This window comes from Pseudorca crassidens, chromosome 6 (assembly GCF_039906515.1).
Source record: "Pseudorca crassidens isolate mPseCra1 chromosome 6, mPseCra1.hap1, whole genome shotgun sequence".
Lineage (NCBI taxonomy): Eukaryota > Metazoa > Chordata > Mammalia > Artiodactyla > Delphinidae > Pseudorca > Pseudorca crassidens.
The window spans coordinates 9,591,418-9,606,056 of NC_090301.1; the positions used below are offsets into that span (position 1 = coordinate 9,591,418).

A 14,639-nucleotide genomic window follows, 5' to 3' on the forward strand; every position below is an offset into this window, starting at 1 on the left:
CATTACTTATGAATTTTAGCACATGGCACAGAATTTTGTAGAAAAATAGTGTTGCTGAGGTGCTTTATTGAAGAAATTCCTCTTACAGCATTGAGTCTTTCCTGAACTTAGTATCCCAGAGAACACTGTTTTGCTTATGCCATGAACAAAGTCCTCTCTGCCTAGATAAGCTTGGGAAAGGTTTAACTCTTTTTTTGCATAGTCATAATGTACTTTGCTTATTAAAATCCCTAGGGCCCCCTTGAATTTTCCCATTTCTTGAAGTTTGCCTACAGGATTATCTCTTGTTACCGTGTGGCGTGGCACAGCATTTTCCTATATCCTGCTTTGGGAAATTCCTGTCTGACTTTTGTTTGTTTTAACGTTTTGGAAGTTTTTTCTTTAGCATGATGGATGTTTTCACCTCTCCTGCATACTTAGGAAGTTTGCCGCATAATCATTCTACTTCAGTAACGCGAACCTCTCTGGTTCTTTCCATTTTGTTGTCATCCTCTGATCTCTTTAAAAAAGAAGAAGTTAATAATGTACCATTGCCATCTATTCTGGCAAAATGACTTTTTCAAGAACTGCTTAAAAATTTTAATCACTGTTTGTGCAGTTTCAGTGAGTCAGAGATTTATCCACACCTCTCTGCCCAAATTAATGGTGAATACTTCCTTGACAGCAGAACTTACTGATTACTGGCAGAACATTTCAGTGAAATGTTTATATTTTGCATATGTGTAGTATTTTATAGATACCAACAGAGACACAGCCCTGTCTTTAGGGCGTAGCTGTTAGAATGACCAAAACCTTTGGAGCCTGGGGGCTTCCTCCACTCACTGTCAGTGTCAGTACACTAAACTAGTTTTCATGCAAATTCTTCCATAAACTGATGTCTTCTGGGGATGGAAGCTTGTGGTAGAGGATATTTTAATGATCTTTAAATTTAGTTGGCATGCTTACTGTCATTTAAGGTAAAGGTTTTCCTGATCACAATATGGTAATTTCAGATGCTTTTAACTGCTGTGTTTTGTTCTGTTGGTCACATGTTTTCAGTATATTTGAATTGAAGACAAATATACAAATATACTTGAGTCGAGGATAAAATATGTTTAGTACACTTTTTTGCAAAGCTCCTCAAGGAAAGTAATACAAGATCCCTGAAGTCTCTGCAGTGGATTTGTGATTAGGTGTCTTGCTGGAAGGTTAGGACTCAAACTTTAAGTCCTCAGAAAGAATTTGTTTAAATCTTCATAATTTTTTTAAGGTTTTAATGACAACTCATTTGGATTCTTCACTTCAATTTCTGTGGTATATAGCTGTACAAGAAAATATTTCTAATTGTTTCCCCCCTAGGCAATGATTGCCTTTTAAATATGGCAATATAAGTAGTTTCATAGGGTTTTGCTTTTTGTTGTTGGTTTTACAGACATTGCAGAAACTCTTCACTTTCTCCTGTGTGGTGCCTCCAATGGAAGTTGTCAGGAACAGATTGATCTTGTTCCACGAAGTCCTCAAGAACTGTATGAACTGACATCTCTGATCTGGTAAAGATTGGGCCAGTAATAACTGTGGTTTATATGAGGGTATTTTACTTTAGAAACCTGGTATTTACTGACAGCTCAGGAAGCTACTTATTAAAATAATTGCACCTTTCGTTTTCAGTGAACTTATGCCATGTTTACCAAAAGAAGGCATTTTTGCAGTTGATACCATGCTGAAGAAAGGAAATGCACAGAACACAGATGGTGCGATATGGCAGTGGCGTGATGACCGGGGCCTTTGGCATCCCTATAACAGGATTGACAGCCGGATCATTGAGGTAGTAGTTTCATCGTACCGTTTAAATATGTCTTATTTTGGTGGAGAGTGGGTGTAGGGCTGGAGTGGGGAGGTGGACTTGTGTACTTAAATGTGCTCAATGTTGAATTAACTCAAGATTTTCTCATTTTGTCTCCTGAGAACAAGGTCCTCATTTCTGTTCAGGTCAGAAAACATGGTGTTCTAGTCCTGCTTCTGCTGCTCACTACCTGATTGACTTGGAGCAAGTAATTTAAGATCTTTGTTCCATAGTTTCCTCATTTCTGAAAGGAAACATGAGAGGGAGTTAGGCTACGTGTTTCTAAAAGTCCCTTCTATCTCCTATCCAGAAGAAATCTCTCAAAAGCAAAGATTACATACAAGTAGCTGCTTCTCAGTATTTTTAAAGAGCAAAAATATGGAAACAATCTAAATATATAGCTTTAGATGAATGATTAAGTAAATTGTGAAATATACATAGGTTTGTATATAATCCAGACCGTAATGGGATAGATTTTAATGACTTAAAATACAATATGCTATAAATGAAAACAAAATGTTCAGAAAAATTATGTGACTGACTCTTGGGAACTCTGCAAAAGAAAAGAAGAATAAGGGCAAAGGAAAGAAGCACACTAAAATATTTCGTGATTTTTCTGTGAAGGTCTTTATGTATGATTTTATTCTTTTTTCCATACTTCTTCATATTAAGTTTGCACAGAAATATTTCAAAAATTTCTCAGGTTAGGAAAATATTTGCCCTAATTTAGGAAGTGTTGGGTCACTGCATTATCTGAGATGTCAAGCATCATTTACTAATGTTTTCATATATAAGTTACTTTAAGTATTAATATAATTTCTAATTTCAACCTGTGTTATTAGAATTTTTTAGGACATGACACTTAAATAGCCTTTTTTTTCTTTAAGGTCCTTTCCCCTAGTTAGTTTCTAAAAATGAGTTTGTGAAAAACATGTTACAAGATTGGAAGATCTTATGAAAATATCTAAATTCAGAGCTAGCTGTTATGTTATGAGGAAGTTAAAGGCGACTGGTCTTCGTGCATTGTTAGCCTTAGTTTATAAGTAGGTCGTGGTCTCTAACGCTGAGCATTCTTCTTTTTAGCATTTTCCCGATAATGGTATTTTCACTGTTAGTTAACTGTCTTATATTTCCTAAGAGTCCTGTCTTCCATTCAACCAAGGAATTCCATAAGAATGAATATTTTATCACTTCTTTAGGCTGTCTAAAATCAAGCAAACAGTGTTAATCATATTATCTCATTTGAGATACATACTTTGTAATACTTGCCACCCCTGGGGATTACTTTCTTTAGTTCCAGTTGTGTCCCTTTCAATCTTAGGGCATCATTTAAATGTAAAGTCTTTTTTGTTTCCTAAGGATAATTTTATAGGATCATTTTGTTTAAAGGAGGATTTTGATGGGCTGCTAGGAATCCATGCTGTAAATAACATTTTAACCTAAGAATTAGATACTAAGATTTATGGATAACAATTTTTTTCTGTCAGCAATGTCTTCAAGGCCTTTTTAACACAAATAGTGTCGTCTTCATGTCAGTGATTCTACATGACTGGATCCTTCATCAGGATTTTACCTGTATTTGTCTCAGGGGACCTGAAAGGTCCTGTAATATATATTTGTGTTTAATTAAAAACGGTTTGTTGAGTGAATGAGTTTTGTCACATCCACACTATTAAAACTTGTATATTCAGTTACTTCACCATCTAAAACCTGATGAAACAAATATGTAAGTTAGCATTTATTGAGGGTTCCCACTGTGTCTTAAGTTGATAAATTTCTCCATGTTTATATTCAAGGTTTCTCTCTCTTTGCTCTCAGGCAGCCCATCAGGTCGGTGAGGATGAGATAAGCTTGTCCACTCTGGGACGAGTTTATACTATTGATTTTAATTCTATGCAGCAAATCAATGAGGACACGGGAACAGCACGTGCCATTCAGAGAAAACCTAACCCCTTAGCCAATACTAACAGTAGTAAGTATCTTTTGAGTTAAAAGTAGTACTGTATTGTCTGTGAGTAGTATTTGCAATAACAAATAATTGTTTTATGGAGTGTTGTTATTAAACTTAAGACAGTTGCATAGTAGTATTTAATTTTTTGTTGTTGCTTTAATCGGCAAATGAGCCAATATTAACTGGCATCTTCCCCAAGATTTTCCTACTTCTGTGATTTGCAGTGTCCTGGACTCTAGTCAGAATTGTCCTGTGCATACCTTTCCCCACCACCGCCTTCCAGTGTTATTGAGATATAATTGACACACAGCACTGTGTAAGTTTAAGGTGTACAACATAATGGCTTGACTTACGTTATGAAATGATTATCACATAAGTTGAGTGAACATCCAGTTTCTCATAGATAGAAATTAAAGAAATAGAAAAAAAAATTTTGTGTGTGGTAAGAAACTCTTAACGTTCATATATAACATCAGCAGTGTTAACTACATTTGTCATGTACGTTACATCCCTAGTACTAATTTACCTTACAACTGGAAAAGCTTATACCTTTTGACTGCATTCATCCAGTCCACCCCCCGTCGCCCCCCTCCCCCCCCCCCCCCGCCCCAGTAACCACAAATCAGATCTCTTTGAGTTTGGTTTTGAAGTATAATGAACTTACAACACTATGTTAGCTCCTGTTACACAACATAGTGATTCAGTACTTCTATACATTTCAAATGATCGCCATGATAGATACTTACTATCTGTCACCAAAGGTGGTATATACAACAGTCAGTGACTGTATTCCCCATGCTGTACATTTCTTACTCATGCCTCCTTTATTCTGCACCTGGAAGTTTGTTCCCCTTAATCTCCCTCACTTACTTCTTTTCTCCCCTCACCCCCTCCCCTTTGGCAACCGCCAGTTTGTTCCCTGCAGCCCATGCAGTTTTTTAAATCCGATCCTTTTATCCCTGTTTTACCTTTGGATCCACTCACACCCCATCATATTAGTTCTTTCCAACCTTTTATTTTATACTTTCCCACCAAAATTCTCTTAATTAATGAAGAATAGGTGATTGTGATTTTTTTTTCTTTTCAGGTTTCTGTCATTTGTTCCTTTCCTGAGGGATTTAGTTCATTGCTTTTGCAGGTCTAGGCTAGCGTGCAAGGGTCAGCATACTGTTTCTGAAAAGGACCAGATAGTAAATATTTTAACCTTTGCAGGCCATGCAGTCTCTGTATTCAGCACTGCTCTTGTAGCTGCCAAACAGCCATATACAATATGTAAACAAATATATGTGGTTGTGTTCCGATAAAATTTATTTACAAAAATAGGTGGTGGGTGGATTGGGCCTTTGGACCATACTTTGCCAACCCCCGTTCTAGCGCTTTTCATCTGTTACCTTTCCCCTGCACCTTATTCCCTCTAATCAAAGTGACAGGTCATCTTGTTTTTCCAGTTTCTTGCTACATACTCACTGTCCAGTTTTTCAGCTCTGTTTATTTCTTACTAGTGGTTTAACTGGCTAATACTGAAACATCTCCAATATTTTGTGGAACATATATTAGAAAAAGTAAGAGATCCAGTGTAGTGGTGCCTCGTGCTTTTCAGCTGGCCAGAATGGCCGGTGGTTTTGTAGCTGGCTAAAATTTGTCTTAATGCCATTTATAGACCTCAGTTGATTGCATTAGATAAGTTAATTTGCTTTATAACCAAAAAGTTTTTGTAGCATTCCAGATAATTACATCAGCTTGAATGCTTTATGTTATTTACTTTATTGTGTTTCTGAAGTCTGTAGCTTTAGGATTATACTTTTTTTTATCACAGGTGGATATTCAGAGTTAAAGAAGGATGATGCTCGAGCACAGCTTATGAAAGAGGATCCGGAACTGGCTAAGTCTTTTATTAAGACATTATTTGGTGTTCTTTATGAAGTGTATAGTTCCTCAGCAGGACCTGCGGTCAGACATAAGTGCCTTAGAGCAATTCTTAGGATAATTTATTTCGCGGATGCCGAACTTCTAAAGGATGTCCTGAAAAATCATGCTGTTTCAAGGTGTGTTCATGAAAGTGGTGAAAACGCTTTAGAAATCCAAGTCTCTGCAAGTAACTTCAGAAATCTTTAAAGAAATAGTACAGAAAAAATATGCACAAAACAGTTTATTTGGAATATTTTGAGCCCTTCGTTGTCTTTCTGTATTCACAAACACCTTTGATAAAGAATAAATTAAATGCAGAAGTTGAGCATTTAAGAAAAATTCTTGTTCTGGTGGATTGGTTTGACACTTAAAATATTTTGCTCTCAAATTTAAAGTAGGATGGCCAGCAGTAATTATCAAATTCAGACAAATGTTTTATATACAAATGCTTTCTTTTTTTAGTCATATTGCTTCCATGCTATCAAGCCAAGACCTGAAGATAGTAGTTGGAGCACTTCAGATGGCAGAGATCTTAATGCAGAAGTTACCTGATATTTTTAGTGTTTATTTCAGAAGAGAAGGTAATGCCGTTCATGATAGTTAATTCATGGTTAATCTTTTAGTCTAAACATTATTTCAGTAGAAGTATAGTTATACTCTATAGAAAAAAAATTAAACTGTTATTTTTATGTAAGATATTTGCATGCTTACAGCTTTAATACATATAGAGCATCTTTTATAAATCTTTTGTTATAGATTGTGTGAGATTCACTGTCTGTTGATGAACACTAAGTTTCAATGATTTGAGTGTTTATGGCCCAGAAGCAATCATTGACTTTTCTTTTTATGCTGATAACATATAGTTGCCCATAAAAATTTTTTGAAAAAGTCAGAGGTCACTTTCCCAAGGAATCCTGTTAGTAGATCAGAACAGCTGTAAAAGGGATTATTTTTTTACTTCACTATGTAGATAATGGAATATTTCAAGGCTTGGAATAATCTTCAGAATGCAATTGGTGTGTCCTCTAATTTGAGGAATTTCAATGTCGAAATCAGCCTAGGGGACATGATACTTTTCCATTCTTTTCTTGAAGACCTCAAAGATGAAACTGTATCACTCATTTGGGTGTTTTATTCTTTTTAAACCTGCCAAGATAACAAAAGTTCCTTCTCGTCAACAGAAATCTCTTTATGGGTCTTTTTGGTCTATTAGGTTACTTTGGTCTTGTGAGGATGCAGAAAATGATGGTGTTTTCCCCTCACGTAACACTTTATCTTCAGTCTTAGAAACAATTCTGGTTCTTTATGCATATGATCTGTTTTCCATTCTTTTGATCACCTTTTCTTATGCTGGATTCATCTCTCTTTACATCTTGAGAATGTAACAGACATGTTAGTGTAATAGTATTGAATCAAATGGGAAGAAGTTTTCGCTGTTTCTTATTAGCTCTGTTCAAATAGCAGTGAGTTTTCAAAAAAAATCCAGCACTACACATTTATGTGAAATAGAAGGCAAACTCTCTCCATTTCCCAGAGATAATAACTATGGTTAACAAATCAGGTTTTCTATGCTCACATAAATGCCTGGTATGTACTCTTATTTTTAGCCTTAGATTATCTTGTATTTTGCATTCTGTATTTTGTTTTTGGTTTTCTGTTTTTGTTGTTTGCTTTTAGTTGCTTTCTGATTTGGAAGCATATCAGAATCGGTCTTTTTTCTCAATGATTTTTTTAAAAACTTTGGTAGAATCAACTATGCCGTCAGGTTGAATTTCCCGCCCCCAAATATTTATATAGCATTTACATTATGAAGTTTATGGAGGAATGTAGATTGGTTCTACCCCTTTGCATCTGGCTTGTCTCACTGTTCTTTCAGGTTCCACTTAAATGTCACTTACTCCTAAAGATCTAGCCTGCCTTCTAGATTGTTACATCTCCCGATTGTATGCTCCAACAGCACTGTATTTTCTTTTTCATAAGCAGTTCACTCTTTATTTGTAGTTTCTTGTTAAATGTATCTTTCTCATTAGTTAATAAGTGCCCTGAATCCATTTTTCTTAGCCATGGCCATATCCTTAGTCCCTAGCACACAGTCTGGCATATGATTGCTGCAAATAATACTTACGGAACGAATGCCTGAAGTTTGAATTCATTCAGACTTTTTTTTTTAATAAAAAGAATCTGATGGAAAGCTCTGAACTCTTCCCCAGAAAAATGTGATTGTGTGAACATGCACTCACCTACATTCAGACACACAGATTTGCATATAGTTTTACACACCGATATTCAGACACACACCTTTATATTCCCCCCTCCTCTCATGTACATCTTGCCACAATCCAACCCCAAATATAAACCCTGCCTTATAAGTTACTGTTCATTTCTCCTCATACACCTCCAAGGATGTGAAAATCACCGTCCTTCAATAGCTGGTGTTCTCTTTTTTTGGCAGTAGTGTTACTGTGATCTTATCTCATTGTAGTATTTGAAGTTAATGACTGTAGGTCTTTTTCTTCCTTCTGGCTATCAAGCCACAGGTGCACTGCATTTCTGTAATTGCTTATTGCTTTTATAAAGGGTATTTTATTTCCAGTAGGAATTTACATGTGACCCCATTACGTATCCTACATTCGGGTTTTGAGTATGGCAGACAGTTTAAATATCTTTTCTTTAATTTTGAATTTGCCTACTACTTTTCTTTGGAGTCAAGTTGAAGACTCTGGCACCTAAAGTTATTTTCCTATTTGCCGGGTACTTTTTATTCATTCCTTGTGAATCCGTGTTAGCATTTAGGGATCTTATAATGGTGGGGAGGTGGTCCTGATTAACACATACTCTCTTTAATCTCTGCTCTGTAAAGGTGTAATGCATCAAGTAAAACACTTAGCAGAATCGGAATCATTGTTGACAAGTCCACCAAAGGCATGTACGAATGGGTCAGGATCCTTGGGGTCCACGACGTCTGTCAGCAGCGGAACAGCCACGGCTGCCACTAACGCCTCAGCTGACTTGGGATCCCCCAGCTTGCAGCACAGCAGAGATGATTCCTTAGACCTGAGCCCTCAAGGGTAAGTCAGAGTTTTGCAGCGATTTTTGTGCTCTTTGCCTTTAACTCTGCCCTGGTACCTGAGACTCACACAGGGAAGTAAATGGTAAAATATTATGGAGAGTGTACGTTTTCTATTTTTCCATGTATATTGTGTTAGATATTTAATGGGAATGGGAAGAAACCTGTTGTATTGAGCCATGTTTAGGAACCACAAGAGATACATGGTGTTTCCATACAAGGGAACTAAGGCTCAGAGAAGCTAAGTGACTGGTATAGTGTCATGTACTTATTTTACAGATGCGGGATTTGAGCTCTCATTTCTGATTTCATAATCTTGCGATTATTTACTATATTGCAGCATACATACCAGCTTTAAGAAATCCAGATATTTAATATAGTGAAAAATATTAAAAATCGGAATTTTTAGACTGTAAAGGAAAAAAGATCCCGATTTCCCATTTATCTTTAACTGGCATATGGGAACTTTTGCTGTTAATAAAGGCAAATGAGAGTTCTAAGTTCTCTGCTTCCACCTCTTTTTTAATTCCTTTGTTGTACTGTGCTGCTGAGAACATTACCAAACCCTCGTGTTGGTTTTCATTTTGTTGTGTTGAAACAAGTCACACTCTAAAAGTGTTTTTGTTTCTTTGATGTAAGCTGAAAAGTAGATCTTGGTAAAACATTATACTTAATAAGTGGGGTCCAAACATTTAATCTTACAAGCTGCAAGGTAGCATTGTCCTGTGAAGCTAGCCCACTCCGAACCCCAGCTGCTTTTGGTGCCCCTTGGTGGCAGTTGTCCAGCCTGGTTTAAGTATGAATTTGGCAGTTCTGTGACTTCTGGCACAGCCACTGTTAATTTTAGGAAGCTGCTGGGTTTAAGTGGTACCATGTAGTGGGCACAGTCCAAGGAGTCTGAGAATGCCAGAGACCCTCCACCTTCACTGTTTTCAAGTTGGATTATCTTGCCATTTTCCCTCCCAGCCTTGCCTGCCTCTCTACTTCCTCCCGAGCCCCGCTCCCTCCCCCAGCTGCTGCAGTAACCTTAAGTCATTGCAGATGTTACAGAAAAATCCGATCTGACTTTTTTGGCCAGCCCAATACTATATTATAGCACAGGCACTTGGTAAAATACGATGCAGCTCAGACAAATGCCGTATTTCTGAGCTACATACGTAAAATATATGAAACAAATATGCAATGCAAGAACCTATATGATTATAGGTTCTGACAGTTGATACTCTTAAAGAAAGAGGAAAGGACCTTTTTCTTAAAATACTTTCAGAGTTTTAAGTGATTACTTTCTCTTCTAATATGGTTTTAAATGAAAAGTTTATATAAATTCGTAAAGGTGGAATTGTTTAACTTCAAGTTTATTCCTTGAAAGTTCACTTGTCCTGATCGTCAGGTATATTGATCACACTATTAAGTGTTTTCAGGAGACATGTCAGATGTTGGAAGACTTTAAATATTTTTTTCAAACTTTTTCTTACTTGGGTCATAGACCAACTGAACTAGAACTTTTTTTCTTCTTCCCCACTTTATGTAGCTTTGTTATTTGAAGGATGATATTTTAAACTATTTCTAGTGGTGTTAAAGATAGTGAAAATAGCACGCAAAGGCTACATACGTTCTGCTTCATATATTCTAATTCAAAATAGGCTACTCAGACTATCACTTGCCACATTTGTTTACAGATAATTTTGAATTTTTTAAAAAAGTACTTATAAATGCATTCATTTAGGATGTTATTGCCATTACACACCATGAAATTCCTTTGGGTAGTATTGGAAAGTATTTTGATAATATTAACACTCAATGCTATGTATATTTTACTTATTGTCATTTAGGTTAGGGAAGAAATAAGGTACCCAAATTTAACATATTCTTTTTCTAGTTTATGCATTGCATATTTGTTTCCTGTGCTTTATGTATGTACTGCATTTAATATTGGAGTTTAACACAGGATTAATGAGATATTCTATTTGGTTTTCTTTTTTTAAATTAATTAATTAATTAATTTCTTTATTTCTTTATATTTGGTAGCATTGGGTCTTCGTTGCTGTGCGCCGGCTTTCTCTAGTTGCGGCGAGCGGGGGCTACTCTTCAGTGTGGCACGTGGGCTTCTCGTTGCGGTGGCTTCTCTTGTTGCAGAGCTCGGGCTCTAGGCGCGCGGGCTTCAGTAGTTGTGGCTCATGGGCTTAGTTGCTCCACGGCATGTGGGATCTTCCCGGACTAGGGCTCAAACCCGTGTCCCCTGCATTGGCAGGTGGATTCTTAACCACTGCACCACCAGGGAAGTCCCTGGTTTTCTTTTTAGTAGTTCAGTATAGTCAAATAGCTAGCTATTTTCTGAACTAATCATTTTCTGTGTCTTGTACACTTCTAGAACATTGGTGCAGAGTTGGCATTAAATAATCACTAAATGAAAAATACCCTGTTATAACAATATTCTGCCATTTTAGCTTGCTTTTAAATGAGTGATGATACTAAATCATGGTAAGTGCTAAACTTATCCCATGTTTTCCCATGTGACAGTCGATTAAGTGATGTTCTAAAGAGAAAACGACTGCCAAAACGAGGATCGAGAAGGCCAAAGTATTCACCTCCAAGAGATGATGACAAAGTAGACAATCAAGGTAATTTTTGTGATGAAACTGTGAGGCAGTAAAGGGAAAGGTGGTAGCAGTTAAGGATACATACTTCATTAAAATTGCTGATAGCTTTGAAGCATGCCTGAGTTTCCTGAATTCCCAGTGTTGTTAGTTCTTTTAGCTAATTTATTAAGAGTGGGAATCTTAAATTTCAGTTGGTTTTCATCGATTGCACTGAAATGATTTAATCATCATTCTCTTTTCATAGCTAAAAGCCCCACCACTACGCAGTCACCTAAATCTTCTTTCCTGGCAAGCTTGAATCCAAAAACGTGGGGAAGGTTAAGCGCACAGTCTCACAGCAACAACATTGAACCGGCCCGAGCTGCGGGAGTTAGTGGTCTTGCCAGGGCCGCCTCAAAGGACACCATATCCAATAACAGGTAAGGTGGAGGGTTCTGTGTCACCTCTGTTCTCAGGTCAGAAAAACTTCACATTTTTCGGTCAGCATATTTATTATATGGAGATGAAACATGGACACAGATCTTTAATTTATGCTCAGAGGTGGTGGCATAGCTCAAGGATGGAGCCGATTCTCAATTCTTGAACCCTGTGTCTGGCTTTGTCCTGCATTCCAGTCTCACATTTTAAAATTCCTTTCAACATGTCTACTTGGGAGTTGTGTATGTTCAGAGCCAAACAAATAGGTTTCCCATTGAACCTGTCCCGTAGTTCTGTTCTAGAAAAAGAAAGCGGACGTATTTTTTGTACACGTACGTGCGCGCTCTTTTATGATAACCCTCCTCTACCCTTTACAATGGAAGGTAAGGCTCTTAGAGCAGAGCCCTTTTTTAGAAACTTAGAATTCTGTCAGCTCAATGATTTCACACCAGTTTATGGCATTAAAAAATTATTTCTTTAAAATCCTATGGATTGTTTTGTCTTTTGGCTCTGGGTGTAACATACCAGCAAGGAGTGCTGCTTCTGCAAATAAGACATTTAAAAAAATCAAATTCCATTGGGAAAACAAGGAAGTTCTTTTTGTTTGGTTGATTGCTTTGGTTGGTTGGTGGTTCTGAACTTAAGTTAATAAAAATAATTAAGCAAATAGATTTCTGAAGCCATCAGAATTTGTAATTTAAACAGCGAGGTCTCAGCTGTCATAGCTAATTGTGCACCTAATAGGTGGATGTTTCTTTTCTATAGTTCTTTACTTCAGCTCTCCAGGGAACATAAATAAAGGACAGTGCAGATATGTCTGTACCTTAGAGAACAGTCATGTAAAATTGCTTTCAGGTGAACACTCAGGAAACTCTTAGGTCTAGAAGTTAGAACTGTTTCTTTGGTCTTCATGTAATGACCTGAAATGTATTTTAAGTACCTGTGCATTTCTCTAGGTATATCTTAGCCCACTTTCAAACTGAAACTTAATTGGGTTAATGTGGAATCTGAATTTACTAGTCTATAAGCATAGGCCAAAAAGGATTTTAAATGTAGCAACTATTTGCCTTTGACCAGAAGTTATAATTGAAATCCTTTCTGTGTACACTGAGACTGTAATATCTTTTTCCTTCTGGCAGAGAAAAAATCAAAGGTTGGATTAAAGAGCAGGCGCATAAATTTGTAGAGCGTTATTTCAGTTCTGAGAACATGGATGGAAGCAACCCTGCATTGAATGTCCTTCAGAGACTTTGTGCTGCAACCGAACAACTCAACCTCCAGGTACCGTGACTGGTGCATCTGGCTGGTTCACTTCTGTCTCTTCCGGCGTCTCTTCCGTCCTGCTCTTCTTTTCCTTGGTGACTCTCTAGCTTTTTAGCCAGACATGTACCTTTGCTGCTGACATTTCTTTAACTTGTCCCTTGACTTTTCGTGCATCATTTTATCATTAGATGGGCTAGACATCTGGTCTTTGACTTTCTTTCCTTCACCTCCCTTATTTCTTGACAAACGAAGAGACTTTAGAAATGTCCCTCAAGCACATCTCTTCTCTCAGTCCTCTTCAGCTACAGGTGTTAGCATTGAGAAGACCTTCCTTAACCCCTCTTTACCTGTGGCCTGAGAGTACTCAGAGAGGATAGAGATGTAATAACTAAGCCTTTTGTGTTTCATTTGACTCTGTTTGCATTTTTGATATACTTTGAGCAATATGCGTAGTACATGTTTTCCAAGAAGTTGTCTGTTTCATTCATACTTTAAATGTACTAATGTAAAGCCATACCTTGAACTCTTGTTATATCTCTTTTCATTTTGGTATTGTAGCTCCATTCCTCCATTCGTATTCTCATCCTTTGTCTTTTTTTTATTTTTTAACACAATTCCATTGGTTGAATATGAAGGTTTTTGTTTTTTTTTAATGTTAATATGGATACTGGTTTTTTGTCATGAAGTAGTAACATTTTGTGAATGTGTGTGTAGGTAAGGTGTTATTTTTCAAAGCTCTACCAAGAATGCACCACCTGCCCCTGCCTTCTTTTTTAAAGGTGTTAAGAAAGTATCCAGTTGCTTTTGGGGAAATGTGAATTGTGCATGTAGTAAAGGCTGTCTAAATCAGTAAATACTGTTTCCGACTCTTGCAGGGGGACGGCGGAGCTGAGTGCCTTGTAGAAATCCGTAGCATAGTCTCCGAGTCAGATGTTTCGTCATTTGAGATCCAGCACAGTGGGTTTGTGAAGCAGCTGCTGCTTTATTTGACATCTAAAAGCGAAAAGGATGCTGTGAGCAGAGACGTCAGATTAAAGAGATTCCTTCATGTATTTTTTTCTTCTCCGGTAAGTTATCTAATAATAATGCCTGTGTGTCTTACTTCAAGCGTCATTGTTCGCTAGTGTGTATATTTTCATCCCAGTAGTAATTTCGAGTAGTTTTTGGTCAAGATATTGAGGTAAAGTGTTTAGCTTGCTTATTATACACAGTTGGATTCATTAGTCTTTTATACATCAGGTAAATAATAAAACAACGAAATGGTGAGTTGAAGCAAGGGCCTGTTCTGTGGTTGATGAACGTTGAGTCTTTGTTTTTCTGTCAGGCAAGCCATTAATAGTAGTCTCTCACTTGTGAATGTATTTTATTCTCAATATCTGTTTTTAAACATATTGCAGTTTGCAGTATATTTTTTTAAGGGAAGTACAGTAGACATAGTGTAGCTATAGACATAAGATAGAGTAGACACATATACATTTCTATTTTGTATGTAAAACACAGAACTAACAATTGCATTGAAGAGTACTTAATCACCATTTATAATGTGGATTATGAGACCAGAAGCCACAGAGCAGCTTCAGTTCCTTCACCCTCAGTGAGTGAGAGCAAGAG

The 14,639-nt window shown here is 37.0% G+C and overlaps 1 protein-coding gene across 21 annotated transcripts in view; it reads left to right on the forward strand.

The window, feature by feature from the left end:
• The window catches only part of TRIP12 (thyroid hormone receptor interactor 12), a 149,834-nt gene that overhangs the window by 107,873 nt on the left and 27,322 nt on the right, over positions 1-14,639 (forward strand). For 10 of the 21 annotated variants that reach the window (XM_067740292.1, XM_067740291.1, XM_067740295.1 and 7 more), the window contains 10 exons: positions 1,412-1,529; positions 1,648-1,807; positions 3,641-3,794; positions 5,590-5,818; positions 6,144-6,262; positions 8,542-8,749; positions 11,269-11,369; positions 11,593-11,767; positions 12,905-13,046; positions 13,904-14,095. In XM_067740292.1, coding sequence (XP_067596393.1) covers positions 1,412-1,529; positions 1,648-1,807; positions 3,641-3,794; positions 5,590-5,818; positions 6,144-6,262; positions 8,542-8,749; positions 11,269-11,369; positions 11,593-11,767; positions 12,905-13,046; positions 13,904-14,095 — 1,598 coding nt within the window. Of the gene's footprint in view, positions 1-1,409; positions 1,530-1,647; positions 1,808-3,640; positions 3,795-5,589; positions 5,819-6,143; positions 6,263-8,541; positions 8,750-11,268; positions 11,370-11,592; positions 11,768-12,904; positions 13,047-13,903; positions 14,096-14,639 lie in introns of those variants that run through there. The other 11 variants (XM_067740297.1, XM_067740299.1, XM_067740304.1 and 8 more) reach the window with 4 other exon arrangements.